The sequence below is a fragment of the Sturnus vulgaris genome, chromosome 9 (genome assembly GCF_052056855.1).
Source record: "Sturnus vulgaris isolate bStuVul1 chromosome 9, bStuVul1.hap1, whole genome shotgun sequence".
In the NCBI taxonomy this organism is placed as follows: Eukaryota; Metazoa; Chordata; class Aves; order Passeriformes; family Sturnidae; genus Sturnus; species Sturnus vulgaris.
In genome coordinates this window covers 18,264,005-18,285,669 of record NC_142251.1, presented here as the reverse complement: position 1 = coordinate 18,285,669, position 21,665 = coordinate 18,264,005, and the positions used below count along the sequence as shown (strand labels likewise).

The following is a 21,665-nucleotide window of genomic DNA, read 5'->3' as shown; positions in this document are numbered from 1 at the left end:
AATAAGCAGCTTTGCTTTTGTCTACTTACTACTCATACTGCAGCCCCGTGTCTACATTCTAGTCATTACAGGCTGACAAAAGAATTACTAATTGCCTCAAGGGTGCTCCTACAGCATTCCTCTCTATGGTGTCAAACTTCTCCATGAATACTCATCCACCTTCCCAATCGAAGCATGAGAGATTTCAATTTTTAAATTACAGGAAGTTAAAAGAGAAAAAAGAAAATAAACTTCAGATAATTTTTTCCTGAGACTTTAGATTCTTACAGTATTTTTTACTTCCCAAAACTTTTGTTGTAGCTGCAAGTGATACTGGAAGTGTAAAGTCAAGTGCTCTGGAATTTGGGGGAATTGCTTTGTGTGTACTTTACAACTATATATGAAATGTAGCCTTGAAGTAACCTGAAAAGGGGGAAATAGAGTGCAACATTCCATAGCCCTAGCTACAATAGTTACCTCTTCCTGGGCTCACATCATTCACTAAGTGCCTTCTATCTTTCATAAGAGAGAGCAGAGAGGCCCCTCTTTCCAACATTAACTCAAACTTACTGCAGTTTGGCCCAGACTGTACAAAAAAACCATGAAATCTATGTTGTTCTTACGTTTTCTTCAGAACAAAAATGGGAAATTATGAAAGAAAAAAAATAAGAAGACTAAGTGGGAAGAACAATGATCACAACATAATATATCAGCTTTTATAAAAGTAATGATTCTATATTTGAGTGCTATTACATTTTAAAGAGTGAAAGGTGTTTTCACCAAAAAACAATCTGACAGGAGTAGGAGTATGCATTGATTATTTTGGTAATAGTCAGAAGACATATCCATCTCCACCCTTCCCAGATCATTTCACCAACTTCTGACCAACTCAAAGGCTAACAGGATATATAGAACTCATATAACAGCACTAGAAGTGCAACTACAGATTTATTTTTTTCTTTTATTCACAGAAACTACAGGTAGCACCATAAGGTTTGGGTATTTTAAACAAAGAGCATAATCTTTCCTCTTTGAAGGAAACCAGCAAAATGTTAAGTTTCATAAACGAAGAAATTATACAAATCATGTTAAGTCTCTCTTACAAACTAGGTGGGAAGGTGGGCAAGGTGGACACAGGAACATATGAAAGAGGGAAGGACAGATTTTGGGATACAAGCTGAACTAACTTGACTTTTTCTAATACTTTGTGCACTTGTCATTTTGTCATGCAAGTTTTCATTCAATTTTTGCAGTACTTCTAAAGACAATATAATTATGTTACTACAATTCAGATCACAATATAGAATGAACCCTGAACGGGCCTTTGGACACTATTGGAATTTGTGTAGAAGGATTAATGAATATTTTAATGAAGTGGCTTTGCAATGCAGAAGAAGAATGTCGATACCATACCTAGAAGAGAGGTCTCCTTTGCAAATGCTGCAGCAATGGCTGGGTCCAGCGTTGGCTGTCCATCACCAGATGGAAGGTCAGGACGAGTGTAGTCCCTGCTTTTATCATTGTTGTACTTGACATTCAAATTCACCAATTTGGAAAAATCAATTCGCAGGGTACAGCAAGCATTATAAATATTTTGACCATCTAAGGCCTGAAAAAAAGACCACAATTTATTTAAAAGATACACAATTCCAGTTGGTTGCACAAGGTTGGGGTTTTTGGTTGTTTTATTTTAAGAAAGGTGAGTGTATAGATATTTATCTGTCTTACTGTCTAGCTTAAAACCAACTAAAATGCATTAACCTATCAACATGATTCCAGGAAGCTCGATGTTCCCTTCTTACCTAAAAACTGGTTTTATGCACCAAAGTGGCAGGAACACTTTAACACTGTCAAAATTAAATTTTGTCTCTTGAATACAGCTAATTAATCTGCATTCTATAGCACAGCTTAAATTCAGACATAATGCCAAATATATTTCTGAAAGAAAAAAACAATCAAGAATCTTACACGGCACATCAACTGAGGGGGAAAAAAATCTAGACAGCCATCTGTTAAGGCATAATATATACATTATTCCTGCATGCTTTCCTTCTCCCCTTAAAGGTTTGGTGCCAAAACTGAGAGGAAACCAACTTCAACTGCTAACCTGATGTTACTAATACTCTTTTTTAGAAATCCCATTTTCACAATTAATTGGTACTTCTGAGAATGCCTATTAACATGACACGTAGTAGTCTATGAACACACTTTAAAAACATCCAGCATATATACACATATATATTTCCTGCATCTCCTTTATCCACCAGGCAAGTCAATACCTGGATTTAAGTCCATTTACATTTTGGGCATATCTTCCTTTTACTAGAAGCACTACCAGTTAGATATGAGAGACTTAAAAATATGGAAACTTCTGTAACAAAGGCAGTTCAATTCTTAGGGAATGCTAGGAAGTGAAGATGCAGGTCATCTTAAAAATTAGCACTCAATCAAGTCATTATGTTAAATATAAAGCCATCATATATATATATATATATATATATATATATATATATATATATACTGGGAAAAAATTAAAGAATTAAAGAAAATTTTCAAATACACAAATCAAATCTTTTATTTCAATGGTGGGACTGAAATTTTAGACTGAATGTACTACTTCTGGACCTGAGCTAGCTCTTGCATTGCAATTGCCAAAACATTCAGGTTCTGGTAGGGCTCACTGTTTTGAGCTAAGCACTGCACACACGCTGTGTGCCTGCTATTTCCATACAGTGATGCATCTGGAAACTGAACATCTTGCAGACACCTCTCTGCTAGGCCTGGGCCAGCAAGGCAGTCCCCACAAAAGGTATTATCACAGCTGACACCTCCAGGGCTCATGAAACAACTACCACCATTAGCAGTCAATGTAAAAGAATATGTAAGTCAATATAATTATTTTGCCATAGCTTGGAAGTTCTACATATAGAACAAAAAAAACCTATAGAAACTGGAAAATCTAAGCATTGTATCAACAAACAGCAATTACAGAGAACCTCCTATGCTTGAAATTCCGCTTCAAAATGCTTTATAAAATACTGCAAAAGCAAAATTTACTATCCATATGCATAGAACACAAACTTAATTAATTAATTCTGTATTGTTGGGGTGGTGGTGGGTACCACCATTACAGCATCCACCGTTTGCTAGCTCTTTTATACATGGTGACAAAGCAGAACTCAAGACTCCTGTTGGTATTTGGGAAAAGAGTATCATTTGAACACTTGCACCTAAAAAATTTTATATTAAGAATCTGCCATCACTTTTAGAAGACTGTCTACCTTCTAAAATCCACTAAGATATGGATTAGAGGAAAGTCCAAATTATCCAACCAGAGTTTACTTACTGTCAAATACAATGCCACTGCCCAGCAGGGAAACACCCATTCCATAATGAAGAAAACAAGACTGAAATGCTGCATAACTTAGCTTTGTCCAAATCACAGAACCCACCAAGTGACATACTTTACCTCCGTGTGGAGTCTGTAGAAATACTGACTTGTGGCTTGCAGAAAGCTGCTATGTTGATGGAAATATTTTAGACTTAAAGTAGCAAACCAAGATATGTGTTTGTAGTTTCTACAGTAGCCAATGTTTAAATGGAGTTATATAAGTAACTAAAACTACTACTGAAACAGCAAAAGTTCCTCTTTCTGCCAAAATCAAAGTGACCAAAAGTACATATAAAAGGTACTGCACAAGAGAAATCTCTTGTAGATGGGAGACAAATGGGCTGAAAGAACATCCTGAACCAGAAACGAAGGAGATGCACTCTTAATAAGCACTGCAGTCAAACTTTAGGAAAGGATTCAAGTACCAGAACCAAAATAAACCCTCACCCCAACCATCTCTATCAGCAGCATCATACACCTGTAACAATGCAAGAGTCTCAGCAACCCGCACTTTTTTCCAGATTGTTCTCATCTAAAGTCACAAAAGTGAATTTCTGTCCAGAGCTCTTACTTGCACAGCAAGTAAAGAATGTACAGCAAATCCTCAAACACTATTCCTCTCAGACATCCTGAAAAAAATGACACCAGCCATTCACTGCTAGTGAATGTACATACAAACATCATCTCCAAAAACTCTAGTAACTGCTAAGAAACTTCTTTCAAGTATTTATTTCACATGTGATACCATACCACACCATACATGGGCCAAACCAAGGAGATCAAGAATCATGAGACCTCCTATAAATATGAGTACCATTCTTCATCTTGCCTGTGTCAGCAAACCCAAAAAACTAAAACCAAGATTTTAGAAGGGCGTAAGAGCTAAAGGCATTAAAAAACTCCAAACCCAAGGAAGCAACACTTACAAAACATACTCCAGCTCAAATACGTACCTCAGTGTAACTGAAGGTCATATGGTAAGTATCTCTTGGGAGAGATGTGTCCCAAGTGCATTCTACAGATATGCATCTGAATGAAAATAATTTCTTTTGAGACAAGTGTCTTAGATACAAGGACTTTCTGTGGCTAAAATGTGTATGCAAATACATTCCATTCTCAAAAATTAACATATTTTATGCACAAAAGACCTGCTGCTGCACTTCCTGGGCTTTCTGATACAATGCAATCCAGCACTCTCCTGTTTACCTGAACGCTACTTATAATTTCTGAGCATAAACTGTGCTCCTTAGAACTAAAGATGCCCATAAAAGCCTAATACAATACTAGTGGATAATAGCCTGCAGCTCAGTATCATATCTGGAGATATCTTTTCTTCCATTCTGCAATGACTGAAGTTCCTATTACATATCTTAGGGCAATGTAGATTAGCAGAGATCTTTTGCAGACTTCTATCAGCACAGAGCTACCCTGAAATTGTGAGTCAAAACAACTGGAAAGATGATGTGCAGTCAAACCTCACTGGAATCTCTGAATCACTTGTGGGCCAAGGAAGGATCAATTGGCCAACTCTAACAGAACCTCCAGTGATATTTTTAACCCGTGCTGGGTCAAGATGACTGACCACTACATATGAGCCTCAGTTAATTGTCTATAGATGAGTCATTAATAACTATTAATATCCTTGATTTGGCAAGAATACTTCCAGTACATTTGCACAAAGGCAACGCTCCGAATTAGCCAGCCTCTCAGACAGAAACCCTAGCACTTTCATTTTTCTATGGTATACCAAACTGCTGGTGCTCAAATATTTAAGTCTGCTGCTTATGCTAAGAGTATCCATCATTTACAAGGAAAATGGGCTATTTCTAATGCTTAGAATATCTCCATATACATACAGACATCTCTACACAAAACCTTCATTAGCAGAAGTACAGCAGTTTGATGTGCTTTACTCTTGCCCATTCTCAGTTACATTCTCCACCCATGGCTAGAACTGTTGCATTATGTGGAACCTGAAGTTCCCAGTCTTCACCCAAGGAACCTATAATGACCCAGCCTGAGGGTGAACAAGTATAGGTGGAGCCACTACCTGCTTTTTCAGGAAATTAGTTTCTTACAAAACAAGCAGAGCAGGAATGAGGTTTTCACTAGTTGCTCATTCAAATCACAGAAAGAGATCCCATAGGGCTAGAGGCTTCGTGCTGCACATTGTTGTCAGTGCCACTGTTTTCTCAGAACCTTCAAATGCATAGCATCTCTCCTTGGTACTTATATCACTTGAGTTTTTCAAACTGCTCTTTAACTTCCCTAATAAGTCTTCAATTTCTATTAAGCCCACATTCTAATTTCCTGTGAAGAGGGCCACCGGAAAATGAAATTTCCCCATTATCTTCTACAGTAACTTGGACGGAAAACAAATTGAAAACTTTACTCCTTTACCATGTGTTTGATCTTGAATTCCATGCAACTTAGTTGTAGCCACCACATCATCTTTCTTCTAGTTCCAGATGTATTTAAACTGAAGGGTTTTTTTTTTTCCCTATCACCTGACTGCTTCTTTCCTTTAGGTATTTTTCTTCTGGTAGCACTTCATGTTTTATTACAGTGGCTTAACCATAAGAACTGTAATTTACTCTATTTAGTTTGTGAGGATAGTGGGGGAATCAAACCTTCCTTCCAATTTAGCATCCTTTAATGATAGCAGCCGTTACCATTTTGTCAATTGGTTAAAATATGAAACTATAAACCTAAGACCATTTCAATTTAACAGTAAGGCCCCAATATCACTCTGACAGTGACAATAAGGAGGCCTTTTTATTCAATGAAGTTTAGTCATTCACACACAAGCTACTACAAGTGAACAGGCACACTAATCAAAACATGCAAAACTGGAGAAACAAATGCATGCTGGGTTCTTTTAAGAACAATAGAGTCCCACATGCTGGTATCAGTTTGTCTGAAGTCAACAACAGCAAGAGATTCTTAGATTCCTTTCACATTTTTACAAACCTCATCCTTTCATTTTTAACTTCTTTATCATCTATTCCTAGAATTACACTGATAATTTACATATCACTACAGTCCATTTTGCAGATGTCATTAAATTTCCTGATAATATACATGACTCAAAAAACGAGGTCAAAAGATTTAACACTTCATGTCATACTCTGCATCAGAAAAGCACTTTAAAATTAGCAGTAACATCTACTACTGAAAATTGGCTTTCAAACAAGCAACCTTGTGTAACAAACACATATAGCATCCAACTATTTATCAAATATTTCAAATAGAAATCTAAATGTCTACAGTTGGTTTCTGCAGAACTTGTAGGTTACAATCTAGCTTCTGTACCACTATTTCAAACCTGCAAGGTCCATCCCATCTATACAAATTCTTATGTAGTACAGTGATATATCTGCATCTCTCTCTACTCTAAGGCATAATATAATATTTCATATTGTTTCAACTCTGAAAAGGACATCCCTAATTTAAATGGTGTTCCAGATCGACAAGTATTTCCAGACTGCTTTTCAGGAGTAGATTATCGTAAACTGGACCACCATAAATCAAGCTGCAAATTGTCTCTTCTCTCGTTTTCCTCAATAGCATGAAAACTTACACTCTGCTTTTTGAAAACATGTTTAATTTTTTGTGATTCCCTGTCTCGACCATCTCACAGTTCTTTACTCAATGCCCAGTATTTCATTTGGTGATACAGACAAAAATGACCACCCTCCACCACTTAAAGTCTTTATTTCAATACAGTCCTCATTCTTTACAACAGAAAATTAAGCCCATTTTTGTCTTTCCTCTACTAAGAGGAAAATTTGCCAACTTAGCCTGAGGTGTGAGCTTTTCACTTTTGTGAAGTTCTCAGCTAGTCTGTCATCTACAGGCAATAAGCACTTTCTATGCTGCCAAGCAACACTTAACCAGCACATCAATTTTAATCAGCCTTCCTCAAACTCAGACTGTATGTGAAGGTTTGAAAGTATAAATTAACTCCATTTATCTCTTAAAAATTATAATAATAATAAAAATCTCACCTTCCCTTTTGGTTCAACTTTGCTACTGCCACAAATGTGAACATATCCCATTCAATTAATTCAAACCATCTGGTCTAGATGACATGCTGTTGATCTTTGCCATAATTTATCCATAGGCTCTCTCCTGCTATAATAATAATAATATAACCAGTTACCTGTTCTTGCCTCTCCTACCCAGGATAGGAGAGTTTCCTATAAAACAAAAGCAAGATCCTGCTCACCCATCACTGCTGCAAAGCTTCTTCACAGTCTGGTCATATGAGTAAATTGCACTCTCTCTTCTGCTTTTATGGTTACAAATAAGTTTAGATTTTTTTTTTTTTAGGATACTGTAACTAAATACTTTCACAAATCTGTAACTAATCCACAAATCACATTTTTGTACGGATGCTTAAAAGTACTGCCAACAACAATCCAAGAGGATTACTAAATTTGCTGCTTACAGTGAATTAATTATGCATTGCCATGATATCCTACAGTCTTACTTCTGGCTGACATTTTTACTACTGCAGTCTTGCATATTATTTCATCTCTGTGCAGTCTTATTTGTTCATACAGATGTCTAAAATAGTTTAGACACATTATCCATAAACATTAAACACTGACTTCACGTGGTATAACAACATATTATATAACAACTTTCACCCTTTTTTATCTCAGAAAATTCCCTCACGTGGTGGAGGAGTATGACACATTGTTATGGTAAGTACTCTGTTAGATCAACATTTTACAAATGTTGAGTGTACAGGAAGATCTCTAGCCTTAGAAGAGAACTGTACTTACTTGTTTTGCTTGCTGTGCGTTTACTGGATCACCAAACTGCAGTAAAGCTTGAAACTGATTATTCTTTGTGAATGTGATTATCTTCAATACAGCACCAAATTTAGAGAATATCTGCCAAAAACATTGTAGAGTTTTACACATCTGTTTCTCCCAGTCACAGCTCAAGCTGAAGTGAAATCTGACTTACCTGATGAAGAACATCCAGGGTTACTGGATAGTACATGTTGTCAATAATTATTCTGAGCACTGGACTCTGAGCTGGAGTCACTGCACTCTCACTGACAGTGGTCCCACTAATGGGAGCGTTTGATGCCTGCACAGCCGTCACTGCCTGAAGAACTGCTTGGGCGCGCTTTAAAAAAAACATGACAGAAGAGAGATTTTCTTAATGTTTCAAGATAATAGCTTGAAATTAATTACAAATATTAATAGAGTTAACTCCAGAAACACAAAATAGTCCAATTATTTAAAGCTCAGAGCTACAGACATGACACAATGTTAAGTGCAATGCAGTCTGACTCTGTGAGAAGAGCCAACAAAAATGAAAATATCAATTAATCCTTATGTCACATTAAGGAGGGGCTTCAAACAGCACCAATATCAATCTTTCTAGCAGAAAGCTTATTTTTCTACTAGTAAGGATAAAGAAAGTGAGGATTTTGTAGGTTTCAAGATTCTTTCCTTTACAGGAAATAAAACTACACAAACCAAACAAGGAAAAACCCCAACCCTACAGAAAGCAGAGGTACTTATGTTACATTCAAAAGACTGCCATTTTAATTATGTACAAGGCTCTAGCAGGAAGGGAAAATTCTAAACTAGCACCTCCAAACTTCTCAATTTTAACACAATGAAATAATACACAAGACTAACAAATGTCAGCAAGTAGCATCCAGAGAGGTAAACAAACTGGTGTCTGTTATCCGCCCTCTTTTATGAAAAGAAAGACAAAATCCTCTCCATATATGGGGTTTTCTGTTTTTAAACACAAACAGGATTTTAGAAATTCAAAAGTAACCACATGATGATACCACAAAAACACACATCTATGTAACTACTTCCACTGCCAATAATGACAGTATCAGAGATATTAATGTGTTTTTCTGAGAAAGAAAAAGTGCAGAAAAAAGGGATTCCATTTAATACTTTCATTACAGTCGCCTGATGAAGCAAAACAATACAAAACAAGAGAGACAAGTGAGCATGCCAGGTAAAAATAATAACCATTATATTAATGCATACTGTGTATTTTAAAGGTATTAGTGATACTACACAATTTCATGTCTCACAACTTACATGATACTCCTCATATTGAAACAAATCAATGAATAAGGAAAGTGAGGGGAAAGAAAAAAAAGACCTGGTGAACACCAGTTGGGAAAATAAAATTTACCTCTACATTTAACGTTAATTACTGTAACTGTGTAAAAATGTCTTTTGATTACACTTCTTTTCCCTAAGGTATGAAACACACAACTTTCAAAATGGCCAGATACTTGGCTGAGTCGTAGAATTATTTCCTACTCATTCTATAAGCACATATCAATTAAATATCAGTCCTTACAGTGACTGGAAAAGTTTAAACTGTATAATCCAATGAACTACAACTCGTGAAGTCATTTTTAACATATAACATTTTAACATATGACCCTTGTAAACATTATCTATCTATACTTATACATCGTATTTCATTCTACTAAAATTAATGGTAAATATTAAAATTCTTATGGGTATTTTGTCAAACAAGTTCAAAATAACATCTAGAATCATATATAAGTAGCCAATTTGAAGACATTTAAGTAGTATGTAACACTTTTTTCTTATTTTTGAAAAATTGAAACTAACTTCAAAAGATCAGATACACCACCCAAAGTACATTTATTTCTAAATGTTGCAGTGTCTGTGCAGAAGGAATAAACCCATGCATTTATGACAGGCTAATGATTAAAAAGAAGCAGAGTTAGAGGTCATTCTATTCTCAATTCTCCTGTGTCTTGATAATGCACTAAAAGTAAGAGATACTTGTTGTATATCAGAGTTTAAATGCTCCTCTCCATATTCTGATGTCTCACAGGAAAAGAATTTTCATAAAATTATAAAACTGAAATGAAAATTAAAAATAGTGCCTTTCCAAACTGTTTATTCAGAACCAGCTCATTCTGAGCATATAAGTAAAAATAATCTCTGAAGCTACTATCATGGAGTAGTTCAGAATGACACAGCTTAATGGAACCTTTCAAAGCCTGGTTGTTTAAAGTACCCCTTGGTTAAATAATTTTTTTCCTGTCTTTTTTTAACTTGCACATTTTTTCCAAATTTTATTCTATCTTTTCAGTTATACATACTAACATTCCATCATCTTCACATCTTCCTGCCTGAACATCCAGAAAAAGATAATTTCAAATTCATCTTGGTTGATGAGAAAAAATTTAAATCTGATTTGAAAGCTAAGTACTGAGTTTCCAAAAAAAAAGTCAGACTACAAGCAATATCTGCACTACCTTTATTTTTTCTTACAGAAAACAGAATGTCCAACCATCTCTGTTTTATAGAATGCTTCACGTGATACTAGTTACAGAATGCTTACTGCCAAGTAACTATTTCTATTATTTGGCTCTAAATTAAACTTTAATTTAAGTTCTGGAAGACTTGGAATATAGGTTGAGATGAGGTAGCAATATGCATGGTGGCATAAAAGCTGCTGAAAAGTCAGCACATCTTACAGGTTGAAAAGGTGAACTTGTAAAGCCCCAGATGAATATCAGCAGAGAAAACAGAGGACAACATAAGACAACACTTCTTGAAGTAGTATGTCTTTCCACTGTAAGTGAAGACAGAATTCATCCCCTACTCTATCAAAGGTAAATTAAGATGTTTACTTTTCTTTGTAACTGACATTTGGGAGTGTGGGGAATCTATGTTAAAAGAAAAAAATCAAAGTATTCTAAGGAATGAGACTATTTAGAAAGACCAACAGGAAAATCAACACTATACTTGATCTGAACCAAAATGTCTTTCAATATATTACCCTGAAATTGCTTTCAAAGGCAACAGCCATAACCTTACTATTTACATGTCCTAATAGATGATACAATAAATAGAAACTAATTTGGCATTTACACTGCTTTTTGTATCATCAAAAATGCAGTGTAAGAAATTGATCTGAAAATAACCATCAGACTTCTGGTAGGTTTGAGTCTCTTATCTCTCTATAGTTTGCACGAATTGGTCACCACATTACTTTTGCTAATTCTTCTATTCTACTTTAAACAGACATATGTATCTGCATTTATTGTGAAATAGGTCCTGGAGAGGCAAGATCAAAATGGAGAGCAAAATGGTGTTTTGTTATTAAGTACATTTGCCTCTAGAGTGATCATTATGGTATTACTCTCCAGAAGAAGCAGATCACAAGCTGAGGTTACCAGTGCTACTGGAGTGATCAACCAAAGCACTGAAACTTAGGCATTGCCATTAGCCATTACCACTAGGGGAATTCAAATTGGCACTGCAATCTCAGGTGTCAGAACAACAAAGTTAATCTACCATCCTACACTATAAACTAAGACAAAAACTTTAAAATTATTTAGAACATTTAAATAACTATTAAAAACACTTCAGAACCTTTGCTTTTTGATTTAAGGAAATATTAAGAAAATTTATCATAATGGAAAGATCATGGAGAAGGCAAATCCCTTTCAGTGTCACAAAATGGAACAATCATGGGTAAGACTACAGGAGTGTTAGAATGTGGACAAAACAAATAATTCAAACATATGGCACATGAGCCAAGAACATATGCCATGCCTCATCTTCTACTGTCTGCATTTGTAATACTACTGAACAGTAAATATACCTGGTTAAGTGTGTTATCAGTCTTTAGTTCTTTGTGATTGGAATACTGGATATAAATGGGTTGGTTACGAAGATGAGGTGTCACAGCAGAGTAGTAATTAACCATAGTGACAGCTGCTTCTTCTGTGGCAAGTTCCAAAAATGCCTGAAATTAAAAGAGGTCATTTTCAGTATTTACAAAGCAGGTAATCTTCATATTAGCCATACATAAGAAAAGAAAGGGTTTGATAACATATTTTAACAAATATCAGTCTCTAGAAAATGTCACTCTACACATACCAACTTTATTTGCTAAGCTACTCCATCTCCAAAAATTCATCTGTGAAGATGTAAGAATAAATATTTATCTTCCAGCTAACTTTTTCCTTTACGTAGCTGCCAACCATCCCATTTCCCCAATAAATCTACTAAAAGATAGCGTAAATTCATTAAAAAAATAAAGGAATAAAAGCTCTTTTTTCTTTAATACTTACTGCTTTATGACTTACTTCAATAACAGTTTAACAATATATTTTGAAATCAGACAGTAAACATATTAAAAAATGGAAAGCAACAAATTACCTGGTTTTTCCCTTTCAGCATCAGGATGTTGGTTACTTTACCAAAAGGCAAACCTAAAGCAATTACTTCTGTTTCTGTCACTTCCCCAGGCAATTTCCTGATATGAAGAACACGAGAAGGAGCCCCATCCATTTTATCATCACCTTTGAATTTCTTGTTGTCATTACCATTGGCTGAAAGACATATTCAGACTCTATTTGAAAAGTTTACTGATATTATTAATGCATTATTAAATAATGCTTTGAATTATAAACATGAAATTAATTTTAAGTGAGCCATCTCCTTGTTTGGTTTAAGTCAAATTCAAGGGTTCAGAACAAATTCTGCAGATAAAAATGGTAGTTTCATGAAAGGTGGACTATTCAAGACTTAGTCCTCTCACAAAGACCACAGAAAATCCTTTACACCTCACTTTCAGTGAAGCATCTCATATAATAACATGGAATAACACATTAAGTATGTCTTACAAGGGCTCACATGACAACTCCAACATACATTAAAGTAAAAACAGTTACTGGCTACCCAGAGTTTTTTTGAAAGAAATAAAATGGTGGTGAACCATTAATAGATCCCAAAGATTTTTTAAGAACTGCTTGCACCAAGAACTGAACACAAAAAGTAGAAAAGTAACAAAGCAAGACAGGAAGTGTCATTAATGCTGGGAAAGATCAGAGTGGGGAAAGGGGATGACCCAGAGCACCGACATCACAAAGGGCTGATGGAACCAACAATTTAAGGACAAAGTAGAAAAATGTCCATTGCAAACTATGAGTTCACTCATAGAAAAGGAAAAAACAACTAATAAGCACGATACAGCCAACACAGATGGGGCTGGGGGAAGATCCAGATAAATTTCCCTAATAAAATCAGGGAAGCATTAGCATCAATGTACAAAACACCAGAAAGACTATTTAGAATATTCTCCAGAATTCTTGTAAAGAATTACAGCAAAATTCCAACTTGAGCTCCTTTTGCTTCATATGCAGCTAACTAACCAGTTGGATGGAAGAAACCTCGATTTTGAAAGAAGGTCAGAAAAAACTATTTACTTTGTTTCAAAATATGTCAGTGGAGTAAACATTAGAGCCAAGAGCTAAAGAACAACACTGTCATAAGATATGATATTAATGAATTAATCAGCGCTGGAAATCACCATGCATTTAGATATTAGTGAAACAAGTGATAAGACTTCCCTTTCTTCTACCAAAATAGCAAGATATTTAGATTTACCTAAATATAACATTTGAAATACACTACTAGTTAAAAACAGAATGCCTTAGAGAGACATCATGCAGTAACTCCATACCCACACCCTGCACCACCAACAACCCTCTTCCAAAAAAAATTTCCATGACTAAGCTTTTAAAAAGTTCTTGAACAGAAGAATATAGTTTTCTACCTTAACAACAAAAACCTAACATTCAAGACTAGTCAAAACTCAGCTAGCAGTACCTCCAACTGACAATGCTAGAATCCATGCAATAGCAGGTATTTTATTTTGGTCTGCTGCAGAGAAAGAAATTTTGGTGAAACAAAGAGTAAAATTTGAAAAGTACACTGAACTAGGATCTGAAGTCTATACAGGACTCTAACCTGTACCGTTTTGGCAAACATGGTGAGATTGAGCTTCCAGGTAGCCAGATTTCACCCGTTCAAAAATTATACATTATAACTATCTCAAAGAGACAGCCAAAGTTTGTGAAAAGGTACTTTTACTTCTCACCTGAAGCTCATCACCAATAGCCTTCCCTAGTTCTCAATTTAAATCTCTGCAGAAATTAAAAAACCCGAACAGAAGAAACAAGGCAAAGTGTGATAGCCTGGACAATGCATTACAAACAAAACATTAAAAGCAAACTTGCAAAGAATAAAAGAATTACAGTGATACTGAAACTACACGTCCAATGTCCTTCATACTTCAGCTTTCTGAAAAATTTCAATTCATTACAAGTTTCAAAAAATATGAAACATTACCAATTAAAAATGAGAATGTGAAAAAGTTTTCAAACTAAAGGATTTTCTGAAAGAAACATCTTTTTTTATCTCACCAGAAAAATATTCACCATGACTGCTCATATCAGTGCTGATAGAGTTGTTTTGTCTTTTGTGTGGTTTCCAACAGACAATTTTGACATATTAACCTTTCCACAGCATAATGTCCAAGAATTTACTTTTTGCTACACTAAAGATCTTATTTAAATTAGGCTTTATGTAATCCCAGCATTTCTAGTAAAAGTATCACTGGCCAATATATAATAACTCACATGTATGTATATTAAACCTTCCTTTAATAATTTTTTAACACAATAACTTAGTAATTACTGTATTACCCAATTAATTTTGCATCTGTTAGCATTGCTACCTAATACTGGCATTTTACAGTTTTTCAACTTCCACGCAATAAGTTTAAAGAATAAGCTAAAATTAAGTATTTTGCTGTATTAAATATATTACTCTTTTCCTAAACAGCAATTAAGAGCTTTAAGTTAATTCACGTATACAAGCCTCTCACACAATTTTATTTTTTACATTGTCTTATGCCTCAACTACACTATACTTTAAACTTTTTCTTACTTACTATAAAAATAGAGTTATTTGGGCAAGTACCTGTGTAAAAACATTTATGTAAAAAAGCAGATAAATATATTACAGTAATATATACAAAAAATACAGAATTAGGCATGAAAGAACATATGGCAATCAGAAAACAGGGGGCAGAAGGGACAGGATGAGGGGACTGGCCACAAGCATTCTCAATGCTATGGAATTGCCCAAAAAAAGTTTTTAGCAGTAGGGCAAGTAACCACAACAAAAGCTGTTTATTACTTATTGGCAAAAGCATCTCTTGTACAATGAAAGTTGAACCAGTAACATTCATTAAAAAATGAAGCCCACCTTCTTAAAGTAAAATTTATACCAAAAGATTTAACAATGGACTTTTGAAGACAGAAGAAATGTACAAGTCAGCTGATGAATGCAAAGAGAATATATACTTTTTCTAGTTTTGGTTATCCATTCAGCAATACCTAACAGTAATTTCCTGTCCCAGTAATGAAGTATGTATCATACACTAAATATGCACATACACAAGTGGACTTTTCAAGGAATTTGTGGAATAAATTAAATTTAGCTTTTAGGAGAGTTATTGAGAGACTGGCACTGTATGAAACCTCTCTAACTGTAGTCTCTTATTTGTCATTATAAATGGCACTTCTCAGCTGAAGACGCATCATTAAATTGCACTTGGGAATAGAAAACCACATTTACAACACAGGAACACAACTTGTTCAGAGCCACTGAAAGGTGAATTTAACTACTGTTAAAACAACAATCTCATTGTCTAACAAATTTTATTAGCAGAATCAGTGTCCATAAAGGTTAAAAGCTAAGTCAAGGGGAGCAAGGCACTAGAGGAGCAATGTGGTCTTTTGGTAGAAAATAGAGTCTATGTCTAAGCAGCAACAAGCTGAAATATCCTTCCCCACACAGCATTTAAAACAAAATTGCTGAAAACGGGGGGGGGGGGGGGGGGGAAGAGGGGGGAGGGATGTTGGAGGAGACCCCACAAGCTGACTAATAACTACTGCTGAAACTGCTGATTAACTGGGGACTTACTGCAAGTAGCTATTTCATTAGGTAGTTTGGCTTTCACTAGGCTTGAAGATCCTGATGCAATTCAAACATCTTGCTGCTAATGCTTTAACAAATATAAATATACACTGAAAACAGCAGGCTACAACATTTACATTGGGGGAAAAAGTTTTAAAAACCACTGGGATAATGACTAAAACACAGTGTTAGTTCATTTACAAATCAAGTTATAGCTGCAAATACATAGTTAAAAAAAAATATAAAGCCAGCCCTGAATAATAGAAACATTTAGGTTGGAGAAGACCTTTAAGATGGAGTCCAACCATTAACCCTGCACTGTCAAGTTCCACTGAACACAGGAACGGTTACATTAAATCTGACTAAAATCAGACTACCATAAAAAGCCATGTTTTCTAACAACCATAGCACTGATCTAAGTCCCCTGCATCTCTCCACCAAGGAGATGAAAAATTCAGTTTCCATGTGACATCAGGCAACTATTTCTAAACAAGATCTCATCTTAACTAATGCTGTTCAAAACATTATTCTCACATCCAAATAGGATACTACAATTTAAACATAATTGATACATAAGCCACATCCCTGGTGCACAAAGCTCCCTTCAATTCAGCATAAATCAACTTGGTGAAATTGAATGCTTACAGGCTGACAAAGTCTTTAAATGGCCATAATCAGAGCAATTCAGGTCCTGGCATTTTCAGCTAGAAACTCTTATTTTATTAAACAAAGAAGTAGGAACCTATATTAAAAAGCAACAAAATCAACTATAGTATACACAAAGCATATTGTAAGTCCAAGTCATTCAATCTTCAAGCTATGAATATTCAATACAACCAAGCAGTTTTTGCAGAAAAACTGTTCAAGTTCAGCATAACTCCTAGCAAATAATGAATAGCTTACTTCCTGGTAATAACTGTTTTTGAAAACGTATTTTAATAAAATTGCATCCTAGAGGAGCTTTTGTCTGCATTTTTTTCTGAGAAATATGTAAATATGACCTAAGAGTTCAGAGACCTTTATTTTAGATGCATAATTTTTCTGTACAATAAACTTTTTTCACACAATCTCCTAATACAGAAACGTAACTATGTGGGTACAGGCAAAAAATTAGGGATAAAATATAAAGTTGTTTTCACACACTAATTCCTGAAAAGAAGGGAAAAAAAGTAAAAATTACCACAAGACACTGCATTTCTACAATAGTGAAATAACACATAAATAAACATCCTTTCTGCAGAAATCACTGTTTCACAACTGCCAGTACATACCAACAAAAAACTAAAAAAGAGGAACTTTCAGTTTGTACATACTAAAGACAAGAAGTTTAATAGTAATATTACTATTCAGTGCTGTTCTGGTCTCTGTAGAAAGCACTTCTTGTTTTACTTTGGCTAAACATAAGTAATCTAATGTTATCAGCTACTAGAACATAGGACACATATCCAGACAGGAAATAAGCAACTAAGAGAAAGGCAATACAACTGAAGATATCTAGTTTACAGGTGTGGATTATGACCAGACAGAAATATTAAAATCTTGCACTGGCTACTGAACACAATCATCTGCCTCAACCAACCAGCAATAAACTGCAGACAGTCACGAATTGCATAATAGAGGCCACTGTGGTTTCATTTCTGGAAAGCTCTTTTCTTAAAGAAAGTTTTCCTGTATGTACCCTACTCTGATGTAAGTGATAAAAAGTAGGAAGAGAGCTGTTGTCTGATCCAGTGACCTCTCCCAGGCTCCTAAAAGCAAATAAACAGGACCTTCCCTTTAGCACGTAGATCTTCAAAAGTTCAACTTCAAGTTAAAATCTGGAATTCAAAATGTATGAAAGAACAAGAAAAGGAGATACTAGACTCAAAAATACAATAAAAGCACATAGAATAGGTAGCTGTCTGCAGTCCAGAATTTGTTAACCTTGAAGGTTAGGTTACATGGTCAGTGTTAATGACACTTTTGATAACAGGGTTTTTTTGCTGTTTATCACAGATATAGGCCATGTGCATATGAAAATCTTGACCAACCAATATTAAAACTGTCTTACACTACAGACATTAATTACTGCTTAAGAGGACTTTGAGCTTAAATAAGCAAACACAGTGAAACAAAGAAAACTTAACTACAGCTTTCAATTGGCACATCTGCACACAGGCTGCACCTGTTTCGAAATGCACTGAGCACTGAGTTTTCTAAGCAACCATGACAACACATTTACAAGTATGGTATAGTGGCCGTTCAATGTTGCAGTCTAAAATTAATGCAATTCAGTTTAGTCCTTAAAAATAAGTAAAAATACCACAGGCTAGAGTGAAATCCAACTGAAGCAGAATAAGAAGTTACCATGGCATAGTGATGCAGACAGAAATTACCTAAATTAATAATAATAGCCACATTTTACTTCTCCCATCCTGAGATGTTTTATTTTTCTAAGTTTCTAAATCTGCATATCTGTAGAAATACGTAAAATATACAGTATTAAATTACTATACTTTCCAATCACATGTAATGCACTTCTTAAAATCCTTCCAATTATTATTAATTGTAATCAATTTGCAAACTTCAGAAGTAAATTATCTAAGTTTAGGCATCATTAATTTTAACTAATAACCAATTTTACTTAATGTGCTAGCAAAAATGGCACATCTACGTTTATTGCCCAAGTTTAATACAACACTTGAAATATTATTAGCTTGTATGCCTCAGTGCTAACTAAGTATTCAGTTAATACAAGGAATTACCTAACAAAGCCACTCCTAATATTCCCTGCTAATTAAGTAAAAACGAGATCAACAGTATCATGCAAAGCTCCAGGAGTCTGGTGAGCTCAACTGCAAAATTATTTCAGAATGTTTCTACTGATCTACTTGAAACACACAAATGTGAACAATGAAATTGATGGCAGCTGTAAAAAGAAAACCTGCCAGTTCTTCTTGTCTTTGACAAACCAATTTTCATAAAACTTTCAACAGTATCTTTCACTTTTTATCTATATCCCTTAAAAATTTTACTTTTTTTGTGTGTGGATTTCAGCAATGGAGTTCATGGCATGAGCATCTCCATACAGATATCTCTACCTACAACTTCCATTAAGCAATCGTCCATCCTGAACAGCAAAGTCTCCCACAAAGTTCCGTGCAAAAGTAACCCCTTTACAGAGGAAACACTTTCTCCAGTTTTTGAAGATAAGGGAATTTTTTTTCTTGCATTTAAAATCTGCAGAATAAACAACTGCAGCTATGCATTTATTGGACACACAGCACTGAGAGGTAAAAAAATTATTTATGCACAATAATTTGCAATCTGCCTTACTAATGTCTTCAAAATTATTAGCAAGGTCAGAATCAGCAATATTTATTTAAAGATCCTGGTTTCAGCTCTGGTTTCTCAGAATCCTGTTACCAAATAATATTTTGGCTTACCTAAAGAGCCTTTCTAGGCATTGTGCACCAACACAAAAAAAATTAACTCACGGATCTTTACAAGAAGATTATGCTCTCCAAAGAAATCAGAAAACGTCAGAACCCTACATGAGTAACATAAAAAAAGAACTTCTTAAAAAAGCTTAGATATTTGCTGCTCTTGTACTTTACAAGCTGCTCTCCCTTGCTACAAATTCTCATCCAGTGGATGGGATCCTTCCCTTAATGTTACAGAATAATGTTCTCCCATACTGTCCAACCTAGCTCAGGAACAAAAATAAATCTTGTATATTTAAATATAAATGCTTAATTGAAAAGAAATTCCTCAACAATTACAGTAATAAATTTGTCCAAAACAGGGTTCAAAATTAAGAAGTAAAAGTCTTAACTTTTTTAATCTTAAACCAAGTCTAGATTTCTGCTCTTTTTCAGTCTTAAGATAGGTCTTTTACAAAAGACACAAAGTACCTAAAACAATAACTCACCTGTAGGGAATGTTAATGTAACAAGCTGTCACCTACACAGTCCGGAGGATGGATACAGATGACAGAAGTGTTTAGAAAATGCCCAAGGATCAGGCCTTGGATTCTGAGCCATCTCCAACATGTTAGCCCTTTTTAGAGAATTACCAGTGGTTCAAATTACCAGTAAGAATGCATATCAGACATTTGTACACCAATTTCACAAGTTTCTTTCACAAAAAAAATAGGAAAGGATTCATCTGCAAGGCTCCCTACAGGGCAGAGAAACCATTCCTCTTTCATGCCTTTCACTTGAGAGAAGATCAGAGCAAGAGTATTCATAAAAGCATTGAAGTACTATAGTATTTTCACTGAATCGCAGCTGAATTAAAAAAAAAAAACAAACAAAAAAACAAAAAACCCACTAATAGAACTTTTCCCATGATAAAAAGGTAGGATGTTTCAATTTTTTTTGTGTGTGCGCGTGTGAAAAAAATCTTCAGTCATACCCATAATGACACAGCCCTCAGTTCCACCAAAACCCCTCCCAAGAAAAGGTAGTTTTTTGGATAGCTTAGGCATTTTGGTTTAGGTCAATATTTCTATAGAAGAGAAAGAAATGAGGCTGGATTGACAAGAGTTTGTCCAAAGTTTAGGCCTGATAAGGCACTGCTCTTGACCACTGTTTTTTTGACTGTGCACACTTTCACCAAGAAAAGGCTCAGAGGATTACAAAGACAAACCATCTCTTTCTTCTGTTCTACTAGCTATCTAGTTAGAAAAATATCACAGGATCAGATATTGGAAATACCACAGTCAAGAGCATATTCTCCAGAAAACAATGGCCAAGTCTCACAATATTGTGACACTTCCCAAGTCTAAGAATGAAAAAGCAAGAACAAGTACTAGTTTTACATAGGCAGATACCTACAGCATGTCTCATTTACAAAGAACTTAATAAATGATCACAGATTCCCTTAAGCCCTAGAAAATTTGGGAAAGATCCATCACTACTGTACCTTGGTTGCAGCAAAAAAAAAAAATTGTTTAATTTACCAAAGTTTTAAGTTAGAAATTTCTATGCAGGGGCTGTTTAGACAAGCTTCTGTATTTCTTCTTCTGAAACCTCAAAATTGCAATTCTTATTTTTTTTTCCTTTGATAAATTAAGTTGTATTTAATTTCCTAGAACTAAAGGTTTAACTAAAGATATAAGGAAAATTTGGTAAAATTTAGAGCTTGGTGCCATCTTAATGTCCACTGCTCACACCTAATGCACAACTCCTTTCCATACTAGTTTCTTGTTTAAGTAAAGCAAACTGATGAAGCACTAATTAATATCCAGGACTGAAGAGGACATCAAGAAAATGAAAACAATAGCGATCTCTTTCAGAACCAGAAGGAAGTAAGAAAAACAGGGAAGAGATACAAATGCTCTGGGGCTCCAAAATGGCTATGAATGCACTGCACTGCATTTCTGACTTATTCCAAAGTACGACCACCTCTGCACCTTTGACTGCCAGGGGAAGTGGTTTTCTTCTGCTGCCACGCTCCTCCACTCAACATTGCACTGTGTCTACAACTGTGCAATCACA

At 35.0% G+C, this 21,665-nt stretch overlaps 1 protein-coding gene across 10 annotated transcripts in view; it reads right to left on the bottom strand.

Moving 5' to 3' along the window:
- Positions 1–21,665, bottom strand: part of PTBP2 (polypyrimidine tract binding protein 2) — a 45,847-nt gene that overhangs the window by 8,924 nt on the left and 15,258 nt on the right. For 7 of the 10 annotated variants that reach the window (XM_014884747.2, XM_014884755.2, XM_014884764.2 and 4 more), the window contains 5 exons: positions 12,577–12,749; positions 12,017–12,160; positions 8,348–8,512; positions 8,161–8,271; positions 1,393–1,588 (listed from right to left, as the gene is read on the bottom strand). In XM_014884747.2, the coding sequence (XP_014740233.1) occupies positions 1,393–1,588; positions 8,161–8,271; positions 8,348–8,512; positions 12,017–12,160; positions 12,577–12,749 (789 nt within the window). The remainder of the gene's footprint in view (positions 1–1,392; positions 1,589–8,160; positions 8,272–8,347; positions 8,513–12,016; positions 12,161–12,576; positions 12,750–21,665) is intronic. The other 3 variants (XM_088170025.1, XM_088170026.1, XM_088170027.1) reach the window with 1 other exon arrangement.